Source organism: Cyclopterus lumpus, chromosome 1 (genome assembly GCF_009769545.1).
Source record: "Cyclopterus lumpus isolate fCycLum1 chromosome 1, fCycLum1.pri, whole genome shotgun sequence".
Taxonomy (NCBI): domain Eukaryota; kingdom Metazoa; phylum Chordata; class Actinopteri; order Perciformes; family Cyclopteridae; genus Cyclopterus; species Cyclopterus lumpus.
In genome coordinates this window covers 14,819,368-14,839,053 of record NC_046966.1, presented here as the reverse complement: position 1 = coordinate 14,839,053, position 19,686 = coordinate 14,819,368, and the positions used below count along the sequence as shown (strand labels likewise).

At 40.1% G+C, this 19,686-nt stretch overlaps 1 protein-coding gene across 1 annotated transcript in view; it reads right to left on the bottom strand.

The window, feature by feature from the left end:
* rims1b (regulating synaptic membrane exocytosis 1b) overlaps positions 1–19,686 on the bottom strand; it is a 68,847-nt gene that overhangs the window by 10,486 nt on the left and 38,675 nt on the right. The window contains exons 7-24 of the mRNA XM_034541365.1: positions 16,169–16,209; positions 15,860–15,970; positions 14,912–15,011; positions 13,734–13,857; positions 13,223–13,269; positions 12,933–13,048; positions 12,207–12,337; positions 11,798–11,969; positions 11,062–11,215; positions 10,768–10,824; positions 8,887–9,040; positions 7,753–7,869; positions 6,495–6,557; positions 3,479–3,598; positions 2,649–2,738; positions 1,809–1,886; positions 1,238–1,303; positions 478–591 (exon numbers count right to left, since the gene is read on the bottom strand). Of these exons, the coding sequence (XP_034397256.1) occupies positions 478–591; positions 1,238–1,303; positions 1,809–1,886; positions 2,649–2,738; positions 3,479–3,598; positions 6,495–6,557; positions 7,753–7,869; positions 8,887–9,040; positions 10,768–10,824; positions 11,062–11,215; positions 11,798–11,969; positions 12,207–12,337; positions 12,933–13,048; positions 13,223–13,269; positions 13,734–13,857; positions 14,912–15,011; positions 15,860–15,970; positions 16,169–16,209 (1,855 nt within the window). The remainder of the gene's footprint in view (positions 1–477; positions 592–1,237; positions 1,304–1,808; positions 1,887–2,648; positions 2,739–3,478; positions 3,599–6,494; positions 6,558–7,752; positions 7,870–8,886; positions 9,041–10,767; positions 10,825–11,061; positions 11,216–11,797; positions 11,970–12,206; positions 12,338–12,932; positions 13,049–13,222; positions 13,270–13,733; positions 13,858–14,911; positions 15,012–15,859; positions 15,971–16,168; positions 16,210–19,686) is intronic.

Here is a 19,686-nt window from a genome sequence, read left to right as displayed (position 1 = left end):
CAAAGAGATAGGAGAGGAGGTATAACAAAACATATCATTATAACTATGATCATCACTAATTGAAGTAAAGCCCAAAACTGAATCACAGAGACAATAAACTGATGCTCAGTTATGTAGGTCAAAGGTCAAGTTAGGAGAGGAATAGATCAGAATAAGTAAAGGAGCAGGAGAAGTAAAGGAAGTGGAACTGAGTGTGTTTACAGACCGTATGCACAGCATCTCAGTATTTCTATATATCCCAGTTACTATACTACAGTATACAAAAAAATAAACACACTGAACAGTATAATATATTCACATGACTACCTCAGTTAACATGGTTGTTGTAGTTATTTCTTGGAATGAACTTTAACATGATTTTGGCTTCTTGATATATGTACATGTGATTCTTGTGCATACAGTATTACCACACTCAGTGTGACAGAGAGGAAATCAGCACAAGGGGAGTGGAGGCGTATAGCTGGCTGGAGCATGCACCTGTCTAGCCGTGGTGAGTTTGGGCAGGACCCAGCCAAGGCTGTCTGGCCAAAGGGCCTCAGCGGGCCCCCTCTCCCCCTACTGCCTCTCAGGATAGAGGTGGGCTGGATACGACTGCCATCAGCAAATAAAAATAAATAAAAATATAAAACCTTATAAATACAGCAACATTTAAATTAAACTAATACAACCCTCAATTTCGGACACTGTGTGCTATTTAGACAGAGGTTTAGAATGATACGTTAAACAGAGTTTTAAAAACTAAAACGATCTCCGTCCATACGATACGAGCGTTTCAGCATCGTTGTGTAGTGTGGCCGCTCAGTGTAAACGTAACAAAAGATATGCGTCTTAAAATGGAAACGTAGTAGTGTGGGCGTGGCCTTAGTCGCCATGCTGAGAGCCGTGTGGAGGCAATCCCTCAATCATAGATATAGTATGCTCTGAATTTTGAACTTAGCAGCTTTAAACAGTTGTACTCTATTTGTAACAAATTAATGGTAATACTGAAGGATTGACATTGTTTCCAATGTGATTCTGCATGGCGTTAAGAGGGAGATTTTATGATTTTCAGCTTAGATTCAAGGCAACATACTGCACAAGCTGTGACTTAAAAGAATTTAAAAAAATCAATAACCAGTAAATTACAACAACACAGACGGTAGATATCATCCCTCCAGCGGGAAGAGAAAAAGCAGCAGTAATGAGAAGAGATTAATAAGGTGAGTCAGTGAGTGAATGAATGAATGAATGATCTTACCTGTCCCCCTCCAGGCTTCTTTTGCTGCCCGTGTGACAGTTTGGACTTGATGAATTGCTACACTGCCTGTTATGGCCAACAGCAACCACACAGAGAGAGAGAGGAACAAAACAAAACAAAAACAATATGGAGAGTGACGACCCACAGAATGGCAAAACTGACTGATGTGTTGGATACAATGTAAAAGGCACAAGCTGAGACTTTATGGTTTGGTGTTTGTGGTTGGTGAAAGCAATAGAGCTGAGAATTGCACAGTCCATAAACATTTTTCCTACCAGCAACAGTGTTAGAGAAAAGAAAGCGCTTTCAAGCCAGAGAAGTGGGGGAAATTCAGAACGGGCGCTCAGCAGAAAGGGCAGGTGGAGCAGAATGAAAGCGGGATTACACAGCTTTAGACCACAAATATTTACAGGGAAAAGGGAAAGACAAGATCTGTGCAACACTATCATTTTAGATTGAGTGCTCAGCTACAGGATGGGCTTTGAAGGTACAAGCAGGCAAGCAGAGCTGCAGAGCTGGAGCGTAGTGTATTAAAAGTTGGGGACAGCAGGAGGGGGCAGGCCTGGTATACCTGTCTTCCTCAGGGCCCACATACTCTACTAAGATCCTGGGGCTTGGGGGAGTCTTGCGGGGCAAAGAGTTGGAGCACCTAGAGGGGCGGAAGGGTGAAGGAGGAGCATCCCAAGGTAGGAACACCGGGAGAGGTTGTTAGTGAGTAAAGGTCAAGGTTTTGAAATTATGAATTATTTTGATATCAGTCAAAAGATTCAGCTTGACTTGACTCATGGTACATTTAAGGTTATGTTAGAAATCGGAGCATAAGCACTTACTGTACAAAGCAACACTGTCTCTTAAAAATGACGTTCCGATATAACATGATTATAAATTACAATACGAGGGAAACATATCTTCTCCTGGATTACAATCACAGTTTTAAAAACCTTTTAGACAAACAAGGTTTAGTAAAAGATCATGGCTTGGGTTTAAATAAGTATGCCTTTTACGTAATTAAATCTACAGCTAGATCGTACAAACATCTTCTGATCTAACTCCACACTCATTTGTTGGCTCTATAACCTGCTCTATCATTTCTTCAAGTATTCTGGGCAGAACATTACTGAAATGATTTTCCAAATTCAAACAGCAGGTAGATTTGTTTCCTATGGAAGTGTGCAATGCAAATTCCTTCATATATGAACAAGACACATGACATGAACTGGCGTGAAGACATGCAGCATCCTAAACCCAAAATGTTGAATGATTCAATCATGCAGTCCAGACTGATCTGTAAAAACATTCCAGCAGAGTCTATAATCCCTGTTTCTGTATTTATCTTTTATCAGAATTTTGTGCAAATTAAATTCCCTTTATTCAAGACCTGCATTCAAAATGTGTGGATTTATTTTTATACCTGTCTCTGTCAGGGGAGTGAAAGTTGGTGTCTGGTCTCAGACAAGTGGTGCTGGCACTCCTCACTCTGTCCAACGGCGGCTGCAGGTCGCTGCACCACCACAACATGGCAGCAGAGAGAGAGTAAGAAGAGAAAGAAATAGAGATGGAAGACAAAATGTACCAGGACAGAGGGTGGGAGCAGAGGTGTCAAGGAGAATGGATTGTGAATAATGTGAGAGAACAAAAGGGTAATGAGTGGGAGGTAGACAAAAGAAAATGCAGAGAAAGTGAGAAAAAAAGGATAATGTGAAGGAAAGTTCAGAAAAAGAGGCCGAAAGAAAATGGAGGGAGAGACACAGAGAGAATAAGGAAGGCCATCAGACAGTGCAGTAACATGTAATGGCTCTGATGCTGTATCTCCATTTATCATATCCAGTCATTCCTTGCGGCCATACTCTGAGAGACCACTCAGATGGAAGATTGGTGAGTTGCTATGGAAACCAGGTTTAAGTGGGAAAGGGGCCTGCTTGTAAGTGTGTGAGGGGGTGAATGAGTGAAGAGGAGAGAACCAGCCAGCATTCAAGTTTACTCTCGGCTACGTTTACCACGCCATGCTGCACCGTGACGACAGTTACTCTCAACAGATGTTTGGCTCCTTGTCATCGCATGACATTGCACAAATGCCTTACACTCACAAGGGCTAAGGATTTAGTGTTTGTTTAATGCTGTGCATGGACATGCTTAAGTCTCTGCTATGCAATGTCATCCCCAAAAAAGGGAGAAAGATAAGGCTCTGGGGTAGACAGAGGATGAGCGGGGAGATGGTGAGTGAAGTCGGTGTGTTCTTACCTAACCGTGACCTCATCAGTGAACCTGAGTACACGGTGAGTAAGGATGCTACGAGGCATGGTGCTGCCCCCTTCCTGCCTGAGGGGCGGCTTTCTCTTTAGGCATGCAGGGAGGGTGGAGCTGTGTGCCAGAGCACCGCCCACAAGAGGTGGGAAAAGACCAGCGTGCAAAAGAAGGCAAAGGAAAACTAAAATGACACATGCAACTGACAGATATATGCAAAGGCAACTTAAGTGAAGGGGAAGATTGCACACGCATGAAACTATGCAGGCTTCTTGAAAATGATAAGGAGACAGAGAAGCACAATTTACATTTTGACATTATGGCACAACAATACATATGGTTTTCTTCTCAACTCCAAGTTTACAAAAAAAAAAGCTTGGATAGCTTTAGATTAGAAATGTGTCTGCTGTGTGATGCTGGTGATCAACAAAAACACCCAACACAGTAAATCACTAAACAAACACATGAGATGAAGTGCATCCTCCCATCTGTGACCTCAGAGTGAGGAATTTATTATGTAAGAGTGTAGAGATAGTTTCTCTTGCCCTCCCTGTGGATTGAACTCACACACATATACGAGGAGATTACATGAAATGCTGATTATATAACACAATCTACAGATCTAAAGCCATCGAGGTGACACGTGACAAGGAAACCAAGCTACAGTAGATCTGTAAAATGTATAGGAGTGCCATGAAAAAAATTAGCACAGAACAGAGAGAACATGGAGGACATTGCTTATACGGGAGGTCTGTCTGATCATCATGTGTTTATAATGCTGGTTCCGAGGTAGAGAAAAAGTAAAAAAAGTAAGAGTATGCTACATATCAATATGCACTAATACGCCGGGATCAACATCTGATAAATACGTTAAAGAACAATACTGGTGGTTTTGCATATTTTAGCCCATTAACTGCAGCTCACATATTCTTTACATTTTGCTGACCATTTCCAAACAATTACACAAGTCTGACAAATATTCAAATATTCATTGTATTTACATAAAGTTTGGAGTACTCGCAAGAGACAGTGAAAAAATATAGAATAATTATAATCGGTGAAGCAAAGGCTAAGATCTTCTAAACTACAGCAATGCTTATGAAGCTATGCTGTACGTAGTGGGGTGTTTGAGCTTAATGCTATCATCAGCAACATGCTAACAATGTTTACTGTGTTAACCATCACAGCATGCTAATTGGGAATATAACCAAATTACAGCTAAAACAGGTTTTTGGTCCAAACCGAAGTTGGACAAATTAAAATCCATTCAATAGAGACATTTCACGCAAAAAACCCACAAATGTCAACTTCCTAGTAGTGCTAGAGGAAAAGTCAAAAGGATTAATTAGTGATCAATGTGTATCAATAATGTGTCCTTGTTGTTAGTTAACTTGACATCCCAGACTTGAGATTCAGCTAACAATGAAACAGAAATTACCATATTCTCAGTATTTGGTTGGTATTGTTTAGCTTGCAGATTTGATTATTTGATAACACAGCATGTGAAAGCAACATTTTAATGGCTCTCTTGGCCATCTTGACTGGGTTGATGAATTATGGTTCTCAACTGCTATCTAAAAGACAGGAAATGTGTCTAAAAAACGTCTGATGTGTTTTAGAAAATGGTCAGAAGTGATGTAAAGTATATTTGATTTGTAGCTGATGGATGACAACATGTGAGAGCATGAGTATGGTCCTTTAAGGGTTGCATAATACAGAAGGGAAAGCAACACATACCATTCAGTTAGCTCAAACTCAAGCTACATGGCACACACTCTGACCAAAGCAAGCACAAGCAGTATAGTGGTCTGGGCGACATATGGGTATTTATTGCATTGAGAGAACATTGCTGCAACTAAATGACCCACCAACTCCACGAATGATTATGGGAAAGCTGGACAGGCACAGAGAAGGGTATGCAAGACTGCCTTTCACGCTAAATGCTTACCTGTAAATGTCTTTATGGATACCGTTTACTAACAGGGGCATTTTGGGGGGTAGTGTGTTGCTGTATCTACCTATGCCCCTGATTGTATGAGTAGAGTTCATGCATCGTAAAGTAAGGCAAGAAAAAAAAGTGGAAAAAATATACAACTGCTGTGAGTGAACACATCAAATTCAAATAAAAGAAATAAATAAATAAAAGAAATTAATCAAAAGAGATTTGCCTTCTTTGAGGTCAACCACCGAGCAGGTCTCTAATCCCCTCACACAGTGATCAGCATGTCGTGTGTGTTTTTATGGTGACAGACAATCGCTCGCTAGACATGAATTTACGAGTGTGCTACTACGACTTGATCCTGAAATTCTGTGTTCATGCGGTTGCATGAGCAGACATACACTCTACAGCAGCGGTGCCCAACCACCGGGCCACAAAAAAGGCAGAATAAATGTAAAAAATATTTGATTGATTATCAATGTATGTGCCTCTTGACACATGTCAAGACGCTCAACTCATTCACGTTACCCCAAAAAATAAGCCCACAAGCTAGCAAAAAAAACCCATCTTTGATGAGCTTTTTTGGAAAGGGGAAAAGGCCCAATGAAGAGACAGAAGAAGAATGAAAAAGAAAGCTGCATTTAAAAGACAATTTCAGGAGTCCTACTTAAAATGAGGTTTTATCGCTACAGGTTTTTCACTACAGTTTTTTCTCACGCGATAATCCCGCATAATGGTGAGTTGTAATTTTTATGCATTTTGTATTTGTTTTTAAGCCGGACGTATCATTTTATTTCGTCATATTTATCCCCCACACCTTGAAGGCCGGTCCATGAAAATATTGTCTTACACGAAACCGGTGCGTGGTGCAAAAAAGGTTGGGGACCGCTGCTCTACAGTATCTGCAGTCCATTTAAGATATACAATACACTCTGTCTGCATTGAAGATATCAACATTACGTGTGTTAAGATGAAGTTGTTAAAGTATAGTGGGAATGGAAATTATGATAAAATGGCATATGTTATTGAAATAAAGCTGAATGGTGGTTGTTGTCTTTTTATTATTATTTTTACCTGTTTGTGTGTAGGCACTCGGCACTCCCGCCACGGATAGACCTGTGCATCTCCAGGACTTCACTGTCATTGCCATGACGATGGGTGAACAAATGACAAACAACCCGAGAAAACACAACAGAAGAGGATGGCAACTCAGACAGGCAAAGTGAATTTATGAATGAGAGAAACCAGGAAATCATAATTCTGAGATTTCAATACCATCTGCATTCTTGTTGCAATGATTAGTTAGTAGTATTAGTAGATATTAGTTTGGCAATATCACATTGCACATATTAATTGGCCAAAACACAAATCAACCTTTAGAAAACCGAACTAAATATACATGGGCTTCATAAGCACTTACTTTCTGCATGATGAAGACCAGAGCAGTGGAGTGACCCCACTGTGAGCACTGATCAAATGTCTGGGCATTATATTTAGATTTTGGGGTTGTATGAGGTACTTATCCAGTCAGTGTATTTACATACAGTTGATGGCGTTTGGCCAGCCCCAAGTTTGGAGAAACAGATATGAGTACAGGCACAGAAACAAAGCAATGCACTCCTGTGGACAGAGGCAGCAGCAAAATATATTTTAACCACGAAAACAACCAATAGTGTACACTATATTTAGAATATTTCCACCACATTACCTCGCCGTTAGGCAGCCCTTTCCGATGGGGAATTGAAACTGTTATCTTTGCTCTGTTCAAAGCCACCAGACTCCGTTCACAACAGCAGTCATTTTGTTGCAGAACAACGGAGTTGCTGGTCTACGGCTGCCTCAATCGATACGAACACAAATAAACTAAGCAATGGATTCAGCGGTCGACCTGCAGCTCCTGTGTTCCGCAAGGTGAAATGACTGTTTATGTCAATGGAGTCCCGTGGCTTGGAACAGAGCATAGATGGATATAACGGCTTCAGTGCCCCGTCGAAAAGGGCTTTCTCAAGGCAGGATAAATCGCTTAAAATAGTACAAATATCTAATGTGATTTTTTTTTTTTTTATTGTAGGTGGCTAATATACATTTTGCTGATGCCAGACGACAATACATCACTTTGCTGTTGTGCTGGTACTCCTGGCTGCTTCTCCAGACTGGGGGTGTGCGGCCCGCCATGTAGGTAATTCACTGACTACGAACCTCATACAATCCCACTTCAAAAAATCCAAACTATCCCTGTGAAATAATTCAGCAGGTCAAAAGTAAACTAAAACATATTCTTAACCCCATCCCATGACTGTAATGATCCCCACAGATCCCAACAAAAGGTTACCTGTCCTCAGAGTACTCGTAGTCCGAGTCACCTGAGCGTTGGTGCTCTAAGTGGGAGTCGTGGTAGCGGGAGGAGGAGTAGGTATGGTGGTTGTTCTGGTGGATCTCATCCAGGCTCCTGAAGAAATACAAAATATCTAATGAATTTATGTTTCTTATTTTGCTGTAAAACAATCTTGGTCCATAGTTAGTCCACCCTTACTTTTGGTTTTATCGGACACAATACAAACAAATTAATTATTTTCTAATTTGAAACATAGACAGAAAATATAACGTTATATTGATTGTAGCATAACATTCACTGAAATGATATTCCTGCCATGGCCCTGCTGATGCCCCACCCCCTCCTCCTCCTCTCTTTCTCCTTCTGTTTCATGGATTGTGGAAATCTGGATCGTGGTCCATGCCTACAAATTATTCATACATTTCTGTCATATTCATTGAATGTGTTGTAACTCTGTAACGCTGTTCATCTGCGCACTTGACATCTATTGCTTCTGTCCATCCGGGGAGAGGGATCCTCCTCTGTTGCTCTCCTGAAGGTTTCTTCCCTTTTTCCCCCGTGAAAGGGTTTTTTCTATTTTTTTGGGGAGTTTTTCCTGATCCGATGTGAGGTCCTGGGACAGGGATGTTGTATGTGTACAGATTGTAAAGCCCTCTGAGGCTAATTTGTAATTTGTGATGTTGGGCTATACAAAATAAACTGAATTGAATTAAAATTGAATTGAAACAATGGAAAGGAAAAGGGATTGAAAATAACGAAAGAATACAGGATTTCTACGAGTGGTCAGTTTGACATGATCCTATTGTTTTACTGATGGAGGTAGTACTAGTTGACAATGTGAGCCATTGTAATACAGCTACATCCGTCCACCCTCATGTTTTTCATTAGTGACAATATTGGCCACGTCTCAACATAATAATAATAAAAACCTAACCAGTCCTTGAAGTGACAGCATTTCTGTACATTAGGCTGATTGCAAAATGTGATAACGGCAAATAACCTCTGCTACTGAGCTCATTAGATGTATGTGACTAACCTGCCCTACTGACTACCTGTTAGATACCTACTGATGCTGGAATATAACACACACCACTGACAGTTCACCAGGTTATTCTGGCAGGAGCTACTGACCTTTGCATGGGCACGTGTGCAGGCCGTGACCGAGCCCTGCAGGAGTCCTCTCTGTGGGGAGACACTGAACGAGAGCGGTGCTGGACGGGCCGCTGCTGCTCAGGCACAGCCAACGTACTGCCCCGCTCTCTTTCCCTGGAGTTACGCTCTGCACCTACACACACATACACACACAGATCCAGCACCGATGCATCCAACACACAAGGGCAATAGAAAGCAGAATTCACACGTATACACACACACATTCATACAACCGGGTTTGTCGATTCACGGATACACACATAGAAACACACAAAAACACACACATCCAGGCATTAGGTATGCCCTTGAATAAGGATGCACCGGTTGTCAACTACTGACTACCACTACAGATGCCATTCTCTTACAGTCTGTAGAACATCACATTAGGATGTTTTACAGGCAGATGACCAGCTAACAAACAGGTTAGCTATCATGTGAACTAGCCTGAGTAGCTGACTGTTTCTGCAATGTCTCTGTCAGACCTGAGATCAGTGAGATTTGCATCTCTCAGTTCTTGTCTTAACCTTGATGAGGTGAGAGTTTTAACGCCTCTGGGATACTTAACTACTACGGCTACATAGAATAGGTAATATATTATCTTCAAGTTATGTAACAATAATGCAACAAATGCACAATATTGATATTTACAGTAGGGCTGAACAATATATATTTTTTAAATCATTATTACAATGTCAATTTGTGCAATAAACACATCATGAAACCCCTTTTAGTGAGTTGAAAGTAGAAAAACTGCACTTTAAAATGTATTATTGTTTTAATTGGTGCCTTTTGTGTTCAGTTCCATTTGTTGAATAAGGAATGATTTTGTTTTTGTAATTCAATAGGCAATTGTTTGTATTCTAGAAGTATGGTGAAAGCTGCAGAAAGTCAAAACTGAGTACACTCAAATATCTGTTGTCACAAGTAAGATCGTTATCGTGATATTCAACATTACTGCATATTATCCTGATACAGTGCAGCTCTAATTTACAGCACCTGAATTTGCTTCATTTTCTTGTGACATAAAGGAGTTATATATAAATGTAGCTACATAAGATAGGAAGTAGAGTTGCAAAGGGAAGGGGATATTATCGGTGTTTTGGGCTCCAGGAGTAAATGTACCATTCATTTTCTATATAGACAAAAATAGAAGCGTGACTTGGTCGCAAATGAAATTTGTTGAATGATCGGTACAAAAGATGAGAAACGCTGACAGAGAATATGTAGTTCTTTGCTAAATAAAGTCAAGGAACAAACCTGTGTACATAAAAACTACACTTCCCAAGATGCAATTTGGTAAGGAAAATCTTCTCCCCAAGCTTAAGATTCTGTAACACGTCGAGCAACTACCGGAAATTAAGCCACAGCAGAAACAGTCAAACAACAAAGCAGTTGTAGTGATTCTATTGGCCCAAATAACACATATTCAGCTTCTACTGTACATGATCAGTGTCCTTTGCATGCAGGAGAATGGCAGAAAACTCAGTGGAATGGCAGTGAACAACTGTAGCTCTACAGTCTAACATGCACTCAGTGCTTCAGTGTTTCTATGGCCCAGCAGAAGAGGAGAAACCGTTCACTGCAGCCTCTGTGAAGTACAGTACACTGTAAAGGCTGCTGCACACTACAACACTGCTATTCAAAATCTGCAGTCCAGTAGCGATATGATGAATTGTAAAAGTTTTGCCAGGCTGATAGGGTAAAGGTTAATTACTTTGATTTGGGTACAATTAAAAAAATAAAAATAAATACAGTGCAACCAAAAGGAGGCTGGAGGATGCAAAGAAGACGCTCTCTCACCCCGTGCTGGGCTCCTACAGGCTAATACAAGAAAATGCTCGATCCATGCCCCCCACCCACCTTTAGTCACTACCATCAAACCATCATCAAACTCTGTATCAATGATGCGATGAGACCCTGCACACACACACATACACACGCACGCACACACACAACACACACACAAACAGGACAGGGTAAGGTTGAGAGGTACTGTTGTTAGTCTCCCACACTGAGAGACACAAAAGAGAAAGCTAAGCAAAGGAAAGGTTAGCAACCACGCACTCAGTAGCACTGTAGGGATTAAATGATACACACACACATATTTATATATACACACACAGCCTATAAAAAACTTTAAACAAACAGACATACTCTGTAGTTTCTTGCTGGGGCTGTCTCCATGGACATGTCTGCGTGGGAGGTACGGGGAGGGCTGGGGCAGAGGTATAGAGGACATGTCATGCGTTTGGAGTTTATACCAATGAGGAATGTCGTCCAGCAGGGCCGTCTCCAACTCTATCAGGATCTGAGAAAGGATAGAGATTAATTTATGTTGTCATTCTGAACACTCCCATGGCTTTATTGTAAATTCCCATGGTGTACTGGACATCAGGCGGTCTGGTGACCTACAGGTGTAAGGGGCCAGTGTGTAGGATTTAGGGGTATTTGTTAGTAATAATGGAAAATAATATTTAATAATATATTTTCATTATGTATAATCACCTGAAACTAAGAATCATATTTTTGTCAGGTTAGAATGAGTCCTTCATATCTACATAGTGAACAGGTCCTCCTTACAAAGTCGCCCATGTGTCTACTGTAGCCCAGAAAGGACAAACTTCAGTTTGACTTTACTTTAGCTGAAGGCCACCGTAAGTTCTTACACACTGCAGCTATAAGGCACTGCTCATGTAATTGCAACATCCCCGATACACAATAGACTACATCATGTAACATAACAGTATACAGTGTATTCTTATTAACGGTCCAATCTGGAAACTCACACATTTGTTCGCAGTTTTACAAACAACTATAATTTAGCAGCAACAGCTCCAGCTGCAAATATTTGCATTGTAAAAAGAATGTATGCATATCATGTGTAGCCCACCTCCCCCAGGAATTCACTCTCCTCCTCCTGGACTCTGGGCTGATCCCAGACTGTGATTTCTAGCATGCGTTCTCTGAAGTCCCGCCGGTGGACGTGGGAATACAGGAAGGTCTGGTTCCACTTGGGTTCAGCGTTCTTCTTCACTGTTTTCGTCCGCCGTTTACTCTTATCACTAACAAAGGTGTGAACACACAGAGTTTCAGTTACAAGAGGAAGGCATGTTTCTGGAAAATGACTTTAAAAGATCCGAAATAATATGTTGAAATGCTTCATGCTGCAAATCAAAATTACAAGCAGATAGATAACGTGTTGATTATATTCCTTACTGTTGGTATAATCATCTTTTGCTGGTCATTACTGATGCACTGTACATGTGGGATGGACTACAAAACAAAATACATGACCTTACCTCCTATCAGGCAGGAAGTACATCTTGACATAGAGATTACGAGGTCGTCCGTCTTGTCGGGGTGGCAGGTCTATGGCTTGAAGGACGTTGACGATCAACTGATGGCCCACTTTGTCATACCACAGCTTCACCTGTAAAAATGTGTGACAGCCGTTAGCCTCTATCCATATCTGTATCAATTCACATGAACCACATACCAACACATTCTCACTCCCAATTTGTCACATACAGAGCTTTGTTGGGACTCCTTGGTGTTGAACACACCAAGGACTCCTTCAGCATCATTTTTCAACATGCAGGTTAAGTACATGTCGTAGTTTCAGTAAGTCAGGCTACTACTCGGTTAGGATTAGGCAACAAATGTACTTGGTTAAAATAAAAACAAATCATGGTTTAGGTTAAAATACGTATGTTTGTACATACCTAAGATAAGCATGTTAGACACGTAAGTTAAGCAAATTTAAATAAGCCAACAATGACTTTTAGTTTACTAGGGGACACGAACAACGATCTCCTGGCTGAAGAATGTATTTGTTCATCCTCTTTGTCACTCTTTATACTGTGTCCCCATGCTACCTCTTTTCTCCCTCCATTATTATTACGCCATCTAAAGGCAGCCTTGCGCGAGCAAAACCGAGGCGAGAGGGGTATGTGGAGCGTCGTAGTTTGACCACTGACCAAGCTGCTGGATTTGACAAGTTGTCTCAGTCCTGTTGAGATACTCACAGAGAGCTGTCCAGGCAGTACCAGAGGAAGGTCTCGGAGGGTCCCTGGGCTGGTAGGAGACATCACAGATATAGAGGGTCGGTCCATCTTTTGGGACTCAAAGGAACTGGACCCTGCTGTTATGTGGATCAAGAGTTGTTGTTAAAATTCAGAAAGAAGCACAATCAACTCCAAAAGCTGGAATTAAAGCATACCTTGAAATGTAAAGAGTGTTTTTCTGCTACAATAGCGGTAACAATGTTAATACCATAGAGTATACAGCCAATAAAGCTGCACGTATTTAAACTTACTAGATTCTAGAGGAGGGTGAGATGACTCTGGGATTCTTGGGATGTCTCTGTAAAAAAGGTCAGTGAATTATTCAACTTCAAATGTTCAGAATATACTTCAAGACACTTGAAATGTAAAGTCACAGTCAGGAGGTTAGTGTTCATTCATCTTTATCAAATGAATAGACTCATGTCAACAAACAGTTGCATGGTAGAAGAAGAGCGAGCAGTCAATCAAATACATGTTTACATGTCAGACATGTAGGGTAGTAGAGGAGAAAAGGATAGCTGGAAAAGGGGATTCATCTCTTGGATCTCAGGATTTCAGGGAAGGCATGAGGGGAAAGGTTCCACCCATTAAATCAGCACTACTTACTGATATGCTCTATACACTTTTCTCAAGAAGTTTTTGGACATAATTCGGTTGATAGAGCTTTGAGATAAAGGAGGGAGACATATTAAAAGTGTCTGTCAATGCCATCTCTTATGTACTTTATTGATCGTTTTAATATATCGATGACGTTAATCTTACCCTATCGGTCTTGAAACAACTATTTCCACTTGAGGTTCAGCCTTGGATTCAAGGATAATGTTGTACACTTCTTTCTTAGTTGCTCCGGGCAACGACTTTCCATTCCACTGCAGCACCTCGTCACCTGGAACCAAGATGGCCAAAACATACATTGATGATCCAACTCGAGGCCAATCTGGCAGTATATTTGACTAGAAAAAGCTAGAGAATTCTACATATTTACATCTTCAAACTGAAATTGTAATTCTCTTCACATGACAGGAAATATAAACTATTGTGCTAATGCAGCTATTATGCATGTATTTTCAAGAGGATCAAACTGTTTTTGGACAAAATTACCAGCTTCAAGTCTGAGTGGGTGCTTCTTTTTGCAGCGGTTGACTGACATCTGAAAGCTGCCGTTGCTATCGCCAGCGCACTACGCACTACAAACGTTGATACAAGACACTTTTCCCTACTCTTTGAAAGTTTACTTTACTTGTTAATACAGGTGTTTGCCTCCCTTTGTGTGCGGCAAGCTGAAGAGCAAACATCTTTTTGACAACAGTGTACATTTTATTTTTTAAAAGCTAAACACCAACAAATATGGCTTGAAACATAACATGTTGTAAGATGAAAACATTATGTGAATTATAGAAGTGATCTATCTTTTAATAAATGTTGACTTTTGGAATTAATAACACTGCAATCCCAAGCAGTCACCACTGGAAATCTACAAAAAGTATGATTTAATAATATTAGTATAGCCTAATCTTTATTTGTACCTGTGCACATATACAAGGTTCAAACAGAATGAATAGACATGCCAAAAAAAAAAAGCTATGCAGCTGATTCAGAATTAAAACGTCTCCGTTGTGAATGAAGCTTCCAAGCTTCCAACTATTTGGAAGAGTAATAATGAACTCAAAGTTTCTACGGCCGATATCAGGCGATGACAAATAACCAAACTATCAAAACTCACAGCAAAAGGTAATTCTGTAACCTCACCACCCCAACGTTAACACATGATTTGAATCAATAATCAGGAAGTGACAGTCAGTAATATAGGGAGTGCTCAAATCACAGATAGAGCAATGCAATGGCTAACAAATGTGGCCTTGTTAACGGTCTGTGTTTTTGCTGTCCACCCCCACACAGATATACACTTTAAATTGGGCATAGAAACAAGATGTGTGGACCTGCTCGAAGGTGTCCCACAACATCCGCAAGGCTGCCTTTCTTGACTTTGGTGATGAAGGCCCCGAGTCTCCCCGTCTCTGTCATCTTCCCTCCAACCACCTGCACACAAAGGAGAGAAAGGAGAATGGATGGCAACAGAGGGTCACGCTTGTATTTCCTTGTTTTTCCTTGTATTTGAGTCGTGTTGCTTGTGTAATATTCTTCAACTTTAAATATTTGTTAGCCATTAAACCAGTCAGCTGTCACAGGAGTTACAAAGCATCACTATTGAGGGCTAAAGGAGTGCGTCCTAAAACCCGTAAATGAGTGAGCATCTGTGCACTTCCACTACCCTCATCTCAAAGTCAATGGTTTTTTTTTATGGGTTTTTGGTTTGATGCCTGAAATAACATTTTGTAATGTTTTTGTTCTACAACATAAAACACATCAGGAAACATCCCCCTCTTACTTTTTGAAGCTTTATCGCGCCTTAAATAAGGTTGCAAACAAGTGACTAACGGATACTACTAAACGTAATCATGCCCACCAGTTGTACGCCTTCAGCTTTGTGGTGGTGACGAGAAGTCATGTGACCGTGGTGTACTTCGCTTAATGTTAGCTTTTTACTTCTGGTGATTGCATTTACTCTTCAAAAATGATTTGAAAAAAAGGGGTGTTCATTTGTGAGGTTTATGCTTCTCAACAAAACATGTAAGTATCATAAACATTTGTTTGCCACGGAGCTTCTTTTTTTACAGAAATCCCATTGGCTTGTCATCAAGTAAACCAGTGCGATGCTAACTTCTTGATTGGCTTCCAAACATATTTAATCTCTGCCACACTCCTTTTTCCAGTTTAAACTCATCGAGCACTCAACTAAAGTTAAAACAAACACTCAAACATAATTTACAAGCTAATTGCAAGCTGGGTGTGGACCAGGTCTGAATGATTAAGTGTTCCCTGCTTACTTTTAGGCCGAGGAGGGAGCCAGCCTCGCGGGGCATTGCCGACCTCTTACTTAGTGTGATGCATCCGATTAGGTGATCACCCTCTTTGGACGGCTGCCATGTGACCGGATGCTACAGGAAAAGTTATAATGCATTGTGAAGGAGGGCAGATTAGAATGTAGGAAAAACAGAGAGAAGGGGAAAAAATGGTCAATTGTTTTGTTTTGTATCAACTCACTTCATAGTTTCTGTGTGTTTTTTTTACATTATTAGAAGTAAGGAGCAGCAGAAGCACCTGCTCTGAATCTGTCATGATTTTCTGAAACTTACATGCCACACTGTAGGATCTAGAGAATGGCAGTCCCAGTCACCTGCACGGAGAAAGAGAAAGAGGGTTTACTTAACCTCTGTCAGTACCCAGGAGAATAGTATCTTTTATGTATACAGTAGATGTCCTCTATGGTTTAAAAAAATAACTTTCATATTAAACAAAGATGTAAATTAACACAGTTTGGGGCAATGTTGTCTCTCTTTGACCACTTTACACCTTGCATTAAAAATGCATATTGTATCCAGCTTATACCCGATTACATTAACACCTGGTATTAATGTGTGTCTCTAGTGACAGTGTCCGCTGTGAAATCCAATCACTCTGTGCAGCTCAAATATCCGATCGTCACATCCTCTCCCCCGTTTCATCTAGTATGTAGATTGAAAATGTAATTGTATTTAAGCTTGTATTGAAAACAATGCATCTCTGGGGTGGTTCGGTTCATCAAATCACAAACCGTCCTGTACTTTCATGTGGTCAAGCACTATCCGACTGCATTTCAATCACCCAAAACGCATGTTAAGGTGGAATGGGAGTTTCCTTTCCTAGTAATATATACTTCCCACCAAACACAAACATTTTTATTTTTCATTAATTTTTGTATTTTTAATTTTTCCAAATCTTGGCTGAAATGCACCTCCTAATGCCATACATACTTAAAATACACTTCACGAATGCAAACTCATAAAATATATTTATAAAATATAAGGCCATATTAAACAAACTGCCTCCCTATCAATATTCTTTGCTGACTATCATCACCTGCAACCTCTGATCATAGATACAAATAAGATACGTCATTGCTAGAACTTGAAACTAGGAGGTGCATTTGGAGTTTTTGGATCCTCATCTTGGTGTGAGCTTCAGATACATTTTAAACTAGATTATTTATTTGCAATATTTTGGTAACAAGATTAAGGATTATTTTGAGTACAGAATGTACCATTTTTTATATGAAATTCTTGTGTTGTTTTAAAATGATTAAGTGTGTTATATGTGTTAAATTAGATGTATTATCCTTGCTAAATTAAGGTTAAATTAAAAAATACACAAGAAAAAAATATCATCTATCAGGACCTTTAAAGAATCCAAAAGACATAACAGTTAGATAATAATAGTAGCCACTAAAATGTCATTACAGAACCGCTGCTTAAAAAAAAAATTACAGTCCGTATCAAACTGATTCTCTGATCTTTCTAAAACACATGCCAGAGCCTGGTCAGGTACAAAGACACAAGTGACTGTCAGAGCATCCCAGCTCTCATTAACACTGACAGATGGCCGGCTCGATTAGAAAAAACAACAAACCCAGAATTAGAGGAGATTTGGGGCCACTTTTCCACCACAGGTATAAAAACAGACATCAAATTTAAAATACTCTGGGGAACTTCATTTTCAATGATTCAATGGAGGTTTCTGGCAAAAGCGAGCAGGAAAGCAGAGAATCAAGCCTAAACTTCATGGTTTGAGCTATGCAACACATGCCCTGCTGTTTGTCAAAAACAGTTTTAGTAATAAATAAGAATCTAATGAAAATGACTGCTCTGGAGATCGGAAAATCAAAAGAAAATGTTGACATGACTAGAGCTAGTGCTGCTAATCTGACATCTGAAAGCCCATTGAGAATGTTTGAGAGAGGATAAATGCAGACTCCACAGTTTAAACTACTGAGTAGGGGGTTTTAGTTTTGGAGAATGAACACGCTGGGCAGATTGCAAAAGCTGGGCTGCTCTTCTAACTAGCTCTTTGCAGGTATTAACGTAGTATTGTTCTTGATAAACTGTGTGTGTGTGTCTGTGTGTGTCTGTGTGTGTCTGTGTGTGTGTTTGTCATAGAACCTGTCATCCTCTGCTGCTCAATCTGCTAATTTACAAACTCAACAAAATCCCTCCAACATTGTATATGAATGAAAGCAGTAACATTTCAGGGACAATCATGTGTAGAATTGTGTCCAAAAATGTTTCTGAATGAAGTGAAAATCACAAGCAGTGGCTGAAAGGTTATCCCAGTAATTTACGGGGAACTATGTGTCAGCGAGGATTAAGGAATATAGTTGTGTCACAGAGAACAACAAAGATCCGTACCATTGCCAAATGGTCTGTAAGACTCTGACTGGTTCGTCAGCAGACCAGTAGAACCTGGGACAGAGAGTGGCGTTCTGGTTTGAGTATTTATCTGCCAGAAATATTGCAGTCTCTCTCTGCCATTGACATATTCTCTTGTCGCTGATCATTTTCCAGCCCATCACATTGAATGTCACCCTCCAGAGCAATGGATGAGGAAGATGTGATAGCAATTACCGGAAAGTAAAAGGTTCTTTTTTATTTTATCTTTCCCTTGGGGTGAGAATAAGATTGTATCGAATACTGTTTGTATTGTTTAGATTTTTGAGGAAAGCAAATGAAGCTGGTTTTATAAAAATAATACTGATAATTACTATTAATAATAATAATAATAATAATAATTATTGCGGGTTCCAACCTGCATGCAAACCATAAGACTGACAACCCCACACAAGGTCCTATTCATGTACTGCTAACAGAGGATTGAGGAAACTTAGTAGCCTTGGCGACTAGTTGAATGCAATAGATCACAAAGTACTTCAAATGTACTCACAATCACTCGGTTATGTGTTTTGAGTGTTCCATTTTTACTTTTAGCTGCTTCGCTATATGAGCATTTATGTATCTATACTACAGTATATACACTGTACACGTAAGCCTGCTGTTTTAATCAGTGCTATTGTTGCATACTAGCTTTCGGCCACCAGTGGCAGCAGAGAGAGCACTGCAGCTGAGTAGAAACAAGCCCCCAGGAAGAGCACCAGGTGTTGAACCAAATGTTACACAGTGGCCAAACCGTGGAATTACAACTTCTGAGTCTTCACAGGGCGGACCCTTCAAATCATTAGGTCCTAAACGTTTTAAATGCACTTATAGCCAAATCCAGAGTCATTTCCGTAGACATAATGAAATGCTGTTCATGTGAGTGAGTCGAGCGGCTGGGTTAAAGGAAATGCGAGTGTGCTTTCTCTATGGGCCCCATGGATGCGTAAGAGCCCAGTAATCTTATCCCTGGCAATCAAACTTTTTTGGCTTCATGTGGCTCAGCAATTTTTCTAGGAATGAACCTCTAACACTGTTTCCAGTTCTCTTAAACACTGCGCTATCTTTGATTTTACATGGTTTATAATAACATTACTGATTTGAGTAACTTGTTTTTTGTTTCTTTGCACCAACATAATATTATTTCACCCACCTAGTAAACTAAAAACATTTCCTGTTATATCACCATGCCATAAGGTTGTTTTTCTTTCAGCATTCTTCTTGTCACATTTTTTCCAATGATGGTGCCAGATCAATGTTGCACTAGAGACTCACAACCAAATAAAATCTAAATCATCAGTGCTTAATACCAGCATTTGGCATGAGAATTAAAGCAATGGCTTACTCTGGTGCTTACACACTACAGTATGATACAACAAGTTCATATTCATGCTCATTCTCTAGGCACCTTT